Source organism: Dermacentor silvarum, chromosome 1, assembly GCF_013339745.2.
Source record: "Dermacentor silvarum isolate Dsil-2018 chromosome 1, BIME_Dsil_1.4, whole genome shotgun sequence".
Classification (NCBI taxonomy): Eukaryota; Metazoa; Arthropoda; class Arachnida; order Ixodida; family Ixodidae; genus Dermacentor; species Dermacentor silvarum.
This window is the reverse complement of record NC_051154.1, coordinates 78,703,311-78,713,170: the sequence shown is the minus strand read 5'-3', so window position 1 is coordinate 78,713,170 and position 9,860 is coordinate 78,703,311. Positions and strand designations below refer to the sequence as shown.

The window sequence follows — 9,860 nt, the reverse complement described above, 5'->3', positions numbered from 1 at the left end:
TCCGTAGCTTTCCCTTCATTGCCACAGAAAGTTGTCCGCGAGTATAGTGCACGAACGCAGACACACTCGAACTAAAACGCAAAATCGAGAAGCGTATTTCAGCGAACTTGTACGTGTTTCCGCAACGTGACGCGTACTTAAAGGCTCACCGCGCGCAAACAAAACACTGATAAATTACATTTTTGGCACGATCAATTTTGAGCACCAGCAAATATCCAGCATAAAGAAACAGCAATCCAGCCGCGGTTCATGGTAACTAACGATAGTGTTACATCACGCGGTTCACAGCATCGGTGTTTATGATTAAATTTAGCCCATAAGTCCACTTCGCGCATATGCTAACCGTTGCAGCGCATAGGTCCATCAGCAACGGGCTCACGGCGTTCATGCAGGCTGCGCCATCTACCCACACGTTGGTGACATCCGGGACTCCTTGTTGATCGCCATTTTGCGAAAAAATACGCTGTTAAAAAGAATTGTTGCACCGCCTTGACTTTGTTGACTCTTCTACGGTACGTTTTCTTTATTTTGGTCCCTTCGTTATCGTGCTTTGATGGTACATTGTGAATTAGAACTTTCGAGGACACCCCATAGCAGACTTCGCGTAGCGGATGAATGTAGTGTGAAATATTTCGTTCGGGCGGATTGATACGTTGTTCACGCAAATATGGCGTATCGCGAGTGGGCGCTGTCGCGTCGCGAGATGGCTGTATACTTCGCTCTGAATTGAAATTTACATAGCGTTAGATGTCATCATTTTGCACGTTCTACAGTAATCTGGAGTGTTACTTCACATGCGACTTTTCATTTCCTACCAGGAGTTTTTTTGATGGTATGACGAACGAATAAAACGACGTTTGCGGGCTATTCGTGCGAACAGTAGCATTACAAATATGCCATGGAGCTGCAGGTATCGGACGCATGCCTGACCTTTCTCATGTCGGAAGCACTCATGTTCTATACTTCACAGTAGCTTGCATTGGGTTTGTCATGGCTGATTTTATTGTTATTGCGCCTACTGAAAATGCTTTTGGGATTCTCCATTTGCATTGCTTGAAGGTTGGTTAGCACTGCCTCACTCGGTGAATGTGCGTGTTCGAAAGTTTCGTGGTTAAGCGACAAGGCCGGTCTAGTAAAGCACAGCCGTATGGTTGGTAATCCTGAACTAGCGAAAGCTTCATTATGATTAGTTGTTATTTTTGGGCCACTGGTCGAGAAATTTAGTATATGCAGTGATTCTGTCAGCTTTCTTTTATTGTCTTAAACGGCGCATCTGGCCCCCCTCCCCACCTGCTCAGTTGGCTGCTTTTCTTCGGTTGGCTGCTTTTCTTTATCTTTCTGTTGTGTTTTGCGCAGCATCCTGCTACGTTCTAGGGTGAATTATGTTACTCTTAGTTAACGCTACTTTTGCGACGTCTAGGTTAGGATTTATGTTTGTGTAGTTCGTTTTGGTGCGGTAGGCGGCTGTGACAGAACTGCGTCGAATCGTTTATCACAGTTTATTACATTAACACAGTCATCACGTAGTAATATATTAGTACTTCGTCCACGCAGTTAAGCATTAACTGTATTTCGGATGGCGTAAGCTGCTCTGGGCAGAAGCTCGTCGAGCCACACATGTCGCACAGTTCAGCGGCAGGATGCTTTTATTAGAAGACCTTAATGATGTTGAGCTGACACTGCACTTGACAGGCTTTCCTTCTGTGTGTTAAGTTAGTCAACATTTAAGTATATGAATACAACAGTTCTTTAACTAATTGCACATAACCAATGTTTTTGATCTGCATTCTTTCACATCTGCGTTGTGGCTCACGACTACAAAGTACAGTTTTACAGCTTTATAGTCCTGAACATTGAAATACATGTGACTGAAAATGCAGCATTACTCAAATAATTCCTGTATTTAAGCACTTTAAATTCGTACGTTTGCAATTGCACAATGTACAGCTAACTACAGTACCATCCTTATAACGTAAAACCTGACCTAGTGTAAAGTATCTACAGCACTCTTGTCATGTAGGTGCTTAAATTGTCATCGCATTGCATTGTGTGCACATATTCTCTGTGATGTGTTTGTGCTTCTTGTCACTTGCTTTTGTCACTGATAATCTCTACTTTTTATGGAATCTCGAAACTGAAAGGCCTCAAGATGAGCTCAACTATTTTGGGCTTGCTTGAATAGCTTCTCTACTGCTATGTATTGTTTTTGCATGTGCATATGCAACGGATGCCTTGTTTTGCACAAGATATACTATGGAAATGGTGTATCAATAAGAAAACTGCACTATACACCTTCCCATAAAAAGATGCTTTCCATGGATTGTTGTAACCAACAGAAATCCTTGTGCTGCAATTCTTCTTATGCTCTTAAGTACATGCTTGCAGCAGTACAGCTTGCACTATTGTGATTTACAGTGAACTTGTGTGCTCCACTTCTGGGGGCATATTCTGTAACTGTCCACCTAGTGTGCTGTCAATTTTGGCTGCTGATTAAGTGCTGATTCGCTGGGCTGAGGTACAAGGGAGGAGACGGGTACCCCCGGCCTGTCTTCTCACTTGTACAGCTCCAGCCAATCAGTGGCGGCTGAAGTGGACAGTCCACTAGGTGGACACTTACAGAATACCCCCCGCTTCCGTTCCTGCTGTGAATAAGGTGACATAGGGGTGAAGGCGAAGGCATCACCTTAGGTACTACCTTCCCTGAGCAAGAGGGCTATTCGGTGTGGATACTGCACATAAATGCTGGATTTTGTGTTTCTTAAAGGAGAAACACAAAATCCAACATGTATATGGAAAAATTCTTTATGGAAACATTCTTGTTTGAGTATTTCCCTTTTATTATATTTATTTTCCTGCTCTGGCCCAAATATGGGCCATAGCAGGAGTAGAATAATGTAAAGGCGCAAAGCAATGTAGTAAAAGACAATCAGTGAAATAAAAGTGCAGTAAAACTAGGTGCGCAGTGCTAACATTCAGTAGATTTTAGAAAGTCATCAAGTGGCAATTCGTGAACACAGCCAGGCAATAAATTTCAGTGGTCTATACTGTACGGAAAAAAACTGGAAAAAAAAGTCTGTACGAGGATGAAATGCTGAAATGTTCAGGTAGTGGTGGTGCCTTGTTATTGAAGTCTTTAAAATTTTGACAAAATCTAGGGAAGGAGCAACATAGCTAGTGTAAACAAATGTACAGTGATCTTAAGCATTTACTGTGGCGTTGGGATTGGAATGAGGTTAGACCTAGATGATTAAAATTGAGAATTGATGAGAATTCTTTGTTGTATCTGTGACATGTATACCTTACGGCTCTCTTTTGCACTGATTCTAATTTTTTTTTTTTTTTTTTTTTTTTTATGGGCTCCAAACAGTGGACGCATACTCTAAAATTAGTTGAACTAGAGTTTTATAGGTCAAAAGTTCAGTTTCATTGGAAACAGTATGCTGAAGATAACCAAGTTTTCTAAGTGCATTGTTAAATCGATGTGTCTGGACCAAGCATTTCGATGGGGGCGAAATGCGAAAACACCCGTGTACTTAGATTTAGGTGCACGTTAAAGAACCCCAGGTGGTCCAAATTTCCGGAGTCCCCCACTACGGCGTGCCTCATAATCAGAACTGGTTTTGGCACGTAAAACCCCACAATTATTAAGACATGTCGTGAGAAAACAGATTTCCTAAATACTTATATTCTAATACCTTTTGCAAAGGAGAACAGTTAAATGAGTAGCAAAATGAGAAAGGGCATTCATGTCTAAAAAAAAACATATAGACAGTTTTACTAAAATTGATGTTCATTTGCCTCTTCCTGCACCAGTTACAGAAATTTTCAAAACAATTGTTAAGCATGTCATTATTGGCAGGAGATTGAAAAACATGATAAATTACACAATTGTCGGCATATAGATGTATTTTGGTATGGACATTGGAGGGTAAGTTGTTTATACACAAGAGAAATAGCAGAGGGCCTATATAGAACCCTGTGGAACACCAGATAATACATTTTCGATATGTGATTTGGTAGAGCTGAAAAATGCAAACTGGATATCGCTGAGACAAAAAACTTCACAGCCATTTGACTAGATTTGCATTGTTTAAAGTTGTGTTTAGCTTACAAAAAAGTTTTAGAGTGTATGACCATATCGAAGGCTTTTGAAAAATAGATAAATATTGCATATACTTGGTTAGCTAAATCTAGAGAATAATTTATATCAAAGGCAAATTTTGTTAATTGGGTTACAGTCCTTAGGCTACTATGAAACCCATGTTGAAAGCTTGATAAAATATTACTGGCATCCATAAATGTAGCCATGTGTTAGTAGACAATATGTTCTAGTAATTTGCTACACTGTGATGTCAAAGAAGTTTGTTGGTAATTAGTCAAATCGTGCCTATCGCCAGACTTGTACTTAGGAAGAACCTTTGCGACCTTCCATGAGGTAGGAACTGTACAGGTAGAGAGCAATTTCTGAAAAATAATTGTAGGCACTTGCTTGTCGAGAGAGAATAATGCAGAAGAAAAGAATTTGGAATATTATGAGGACCTATAGATTTTTTATTATCTAGATTTACTTTGAGATTCAGGATGCCTTGTTCAGTCACCGTGACCTTATCAATTCAGCAGTCAGAAAGATATCAAATGCAGGGATTTGGAAGTTATCTATTGCAAAAACTGACTGGAAAATAAGAAAGAAATGCATTTCCAATTTTAGGTGGCTCATTAGATATTACATTTTTTGTTGGAAATGTATCACCTGTTGTCCCAGTGAGTGAGATTGTTTGCCAAATTTTCTTGGATTGTTTATTATTATTATTAAATTCGGTAAGGTATGTCTGTAAAATAAATTTTTTCCTAAAGAAGTTTTATGCCTCAGTTCTTTAGCCGCATTAAATTGCTGTAGTATTGCCAGGTCACCGTTACGTCTCGAGCGGCGTAATCTAGCAACACAACGATATAACTGCTAAATATTTCTTGTTATCCAAAGTATTTTGGTATTATTTTTCTTTATTCTGAGCGGTACATATCGGTTGATGCATGCCTGAACAGTGTTCTCGAAGTGACTAAAACATTGACATCACTAAACGCACGGAGTTGCTCAAATCTTGGAAGTGAGCAAGCTACGGGATCAGTTACAGAGGCCTCATGTGCTCGTGAGAAATCAAGGAAATCTGAATAAACGATATGAGATTTAGTAACATCAACAGAAAGTGGAACCAGCACTGCTTTATGGCCAGAGGTTCCGTCAGTGACCTCGCATGTATAACCAGTATCTGCGAAGTGTTCACTAGCAAAATCTAAATCTAAAATAGACGTGCCTTCAGTGCTTTGTTCCCCTATTTGTTTTAAATTACCGGAAATTGACATGTTAAGTAGAGCTTTGCATACAGAGTTATCGTAACTAGTAATTGACACGGATGGCCATGCAAAACTTGGAGTATTGAAGCCACCGAGCAGTAGCATGCTTAAATAAAGTAGGTTACACTCATGAACAAATGCATTTCATGCTAGCTGTGCCAAATGCCGAACAGCCCACATTAAAGACGGTTCACTGATTTGTAGTTTCAGAACAAATTGTCATACATTTTTTGTTGACTTATAATTAAGCTATTACATTTTTTAAGGAGTGATGTAGTAATTCAGTAAATTTCTTTGCTAATAAATTACTAGTAATCAGTTACTTTCTTCATTAAAGAAGTTGTAAAAAAGAAGTATGCCCCAAGCATGTTGACTACATAGAGAACAAACAGTTGTTCATGTAGGACTATTTACTCTACAAAAAGAGCAAACTTGCTTGGAGGTGCAGGGAAATCTTGTGTGTCCGCACAACAAGAGACAACAAAAGACAACACACGGATTAACTGCATTCTGACTTGGCATTAGCATTAAATGTGAGTATTTGATCATGGGGCCGCACAATCGGGTTTCCGTACCTGTGTGTAGTTTTTTGGTTGTCGCAAGATGACATGTTTGAAAACTTAAAGAAATCAAACAAAAAAAATACCGGAACATTCTCCATGGCCCTTTTAAACAAGAAGCAGGAATGTAACCATTGGTGTCATGCACTGCAAGCACCAGAAACGCAAGTGGCAGCATATTATCATCATGTGTGTAATAGCCACACCTCAGTTTTTTGTGCAGATAATTGAAGAAGTTGCAGCTATTGCAAGAGTCTACAACCCTTTAGTGAAGAATTTGACGTGCTATTGTCTGGCAGGTTTTAATCACCACTAGTGAGGAGGCGCAGCTCACTAACCAGTATAAAAAATGAAAAGATCAATCTTCCATAAGTGTTTGTGATCTCAGTGTCAACTGGGTTCGTTTTGATTGTAGTCGGGGACTAGTATGGTTTTTAGTAATAACAATCTTTTTACCTCTTGAGAACAGCGCTGATAGGGTTTTTATTAGTGAAACACAAATTGGTTACCTGCATTAGAAAAAAATGCTTTGGATTATATTGCCACAGTCTCTTTTACCAGTTCCAATGCAGAAAAAAGCTGTCACTCATTTTTGGATGATCACATTGTGCAGAGTTAAGCATTAATTGGCTGATTATTTGTCGGATGGTTCTTAAAGTGGTAGCAGTTTAATGCCACAGGGTTTCCTGGCTGCAGATTACTTGTTGCTTAACTGTAACATAGTTGCTGTAGTGTTTTCAGAGCAAAACATTCCTGTGTGCCCTTTTCTGATAGGACTCCTGCCTAAACAACATAAGACATCAGACAATAATAAAAAAAAAATCACTTGAAACCCTCCAGGCTGCATCACATTTATCTCACTTCAGCAGCCTTTCATCTGTTGGAGGCCTTACATGAAGCAGTGTAATATAATGTGTCCATTGTCTTGAGACCTCTGCTTGAACAGCAACCTTTGCATCGTCTGCAGTCGGTTCTCCCCTATCTGCATACCTGCCAGCTCTTCTGAATTTTCCATAAAGTTTGTGAATTCGGGCTTGTTCTAGGATTTACGAATGTTTCATCGAGTTTTACGAGAAATAAATTCTGTTCGTAAAGAAGTTTCGCTCGTCGTACTGCAGCCATAACCCTTCAAAGTCTCCTGATTGTGAAAAGACGCGAGATAGGCTCCTGCTGCGAGCTTGTTTATTCAGACATGTTTCTGAAGTTGGTGAAATTAGCAACAGCAGCAGTCGCTGAAGAAGTTGCTGTGGTCACTGGCCACTTGGCAGTGTGTGCTGTTGCAGTTGAGTTAGCTGCTGCTTGTCTGATGCGTCTAAAGGATAATCATCTTCAATAAAGTGTGTATCTTTCCTACAGAAAGTGCGTGCTTAAGGCAAGCTTTTTTTTTTTTATGCATGCTATTCCACTTTCTGTCCCTTCAGGTGTTATGACCGTGAAATTTTATGAAATTTAAAGTTCACCAGTTGGCAGGTATGTATCTGCCTTGTCCTTTCTCGTTAGTAAGTTAACGGCAAGAGATTAGAGATAATGCTTTAGTCTTGATGAGAGAACACTGGCCTTTATGTCAGCACGTTCTGGATATACCCACAACAGTGATGAAACAGTTCATGTGGCATGCTGTTGTTGCAGTCATGGGGGGGAGTGAGTCCTAACTATTTTTGAGTTTCAACAGAATTTTTATATGAGATAGCAAAATTACTTTATACATCGAAACCGAGTTTATGTTTTCACTGCAAACCTTTGGTTCAGCATGAAAAATCTTGACCGAGACAATGTGAAAAATGTGGACAACATAATTGCACAATGGTCCGACCTTGAAAGATGAAAAAAAAAAAAGAATTTAATAAAAATTTCGCATTTTTGTATCTTTACTTGGCCCCCTCATTACTTACGAAGATTAGCTTTCTGTAACTTGAGAGGTCCCCTTCACTAATATTCTTTATTTAATATTTACTATAACCAAGTTTGCATTCACTGAGTCATGATACATGCCATCAGTAATAGCCTAGCTCCATCTAGACTCTCTTGATGTTGCAAGAGGTCTTGGGATGACTGTATTTTAGGTGTTATAGTTATTTCAGAGCAACCGTCTTGCTCCGAGTTTGAAAGAGAGTAGAAAAATATTTTTCGAGACGGCCATACTTTTTTTACCTTACTTACACAACATTGTAAATTGAAATGAAATATATTTTTTTTTGCACAAGGCCACAACACACCCAAAAAAATACCAAACAAACTTGGCTATTGAACAGGTAGCTCAAAAATGGGCCTTTTTAGGCAATTCTTTAGAAGTCGGTGCATTGTGCAATTACTTCATGTGTATTTACCGCCTGATATCAGTTCAAAATTTTTCATGATGATACAAAAGCATGCACAGAAAAAATATGCTCAATTCTGAACTATACAGTGATTTCTCTATACATACCTGCCAACTCTCCCGATTTGTCTGGGAGACTCCCGAATTCTGACAGATCCTCCAGATTGTACGGACACGGCCATAAATCTCCCGAAAAAGTGCCCCAACCCCACTGCGGGGAAAAATAAAATACAAATAAAACTGTGTCAAGCAGCACAGTCGTATTGTTATTGCCATTATGTGATAGGTAGCTCTCAGGTTTAAATCCAAGCCGTTTGTGTGTAGGCAGTATAGGGCTAACTCAGGTCGCTTCAGATCGAGACATGCATAGAGGGAGCAAGGGTCTAATATGTGTTGTATAATGACCAGTTTCCTTAGGTAATATTTGCTGCTGTATGGTGTTGTTAAGCAGTGAATCATATTAAGAGTGAAAAGTGGCCACGTTCATGGGACATAGTACATGTTCCTTAATTATACAAGCATGCACGCGCTGTCTACGGTCACAGTACGAGCACTGAGACATCTAATAATTGTACTGGAGGCCATTCAGAGCTGCTTCTGATGTTGTTATGGCCCAGGCAAGAAATATATATATATATATATATATATATATATATATCTTTTTGTCATCCCATGCCCCTTTCCCTAGGGGCACATCGAATCTCTTAAATTTCGAAGTATGGCTATCATAAAAATTTTGTTGAAATAAAAAAATAGTTTGGACCCCCCAGTGACTGCCGTTGTCTGAACACACCCAACTGTGTGTTGTTTTTGAGATGTGAAGTCCAACAGATGGAGTCTCTTGACATTAAAGACCGTGTGATTAAAACTAGTCAACTTGCTGCATTAGTCACAGCTGCTTTTTTCAGGCTAGAGGGTAGATGCACCTCAGAGATCCATTTTCGTTAATAGTACAGTTAACTGGAAGAAATTTATGCAGAATATAGTCTATTCTCCTATTTTTGAATAAGTTTTAGTGTCTCATTTGTTACCTTGTTTTTTTTTTTGTGACTTCAGAAATGGGAAAAGTATGGCCTCTTGTGCAAGGTTGGGGCTTCACATTAGGCCTAGGAGAGAGTCATAAAATAGCCTTTATTGCTCCATCGAGAACATTAGTGATTGGTTTCCTATATTGCACATGACCAAAACTTCTTAGTACAATAAAGCCTTGATACTTGCATTCTACACATCCTTGTCCATGTGCCTACAAAATTTGGCCATGATTGAGTTGCATTAAGTTAAAGAACTATTGTGCACGAGCGGTAAAATCAGCCAAAGGTTGAAAAATAATATTAAAAATAAAGTTGAAATTTTTTACACATCCTTATTAATATTTCAGATAATCAATTAGCAATTAGCATGACATTTTTCCAGAATGTAACCTAGTCTTTCCATAAGTAAAGTAAAACTTGAAAATTCTCCGTCTGCATTGGTGATACCGAAAATTCTCCGTCTGCATTGGTGATATCCTCACAACCTCTGCAAGCTTTCTCTAGAACTTCCTCAAAGTTCTTGTGGCCCTTGTTGAACCACAGGATGGCCATAGAAGTGGTAAGATCTCCAAAGCAGTATGTGAAGTGAATGTTGTTTTC

At 39.2% G+C, this 9,860-nt stretch overlaps 1 protein-coding gene across 2 annotated transcripts in view; it reads left to right on the top strand.

Moving 5' to 3' along the window:
• The first annotated feature begins 427 nt into the window (after positions 1-427).
• Positions 428-9,860, top strand: part of LOC119431189 (zinc finger protein 236-like) — a 121,962-nt gene continuing 112,529 nt past the window's right edge. Inside the window, exon 1 of one of the 2 annotated variants that reach the window (XM_037698663.2) lies at positions 428-512. Coding sequence is in view for 1 of the 2 variants with exons in the window: in XM_049670223.1 (XP_049526180.1) it covers positions 894-910 (17 nt within the window). In the remaining variant the exon portion in view is untranslated. Of the gene's footprint in view, positions 513-650; positions 911-9,860 lie in introns of those variants that run through there. The other variant, XM_049670223.1, reaches the window with a different exon arrangement.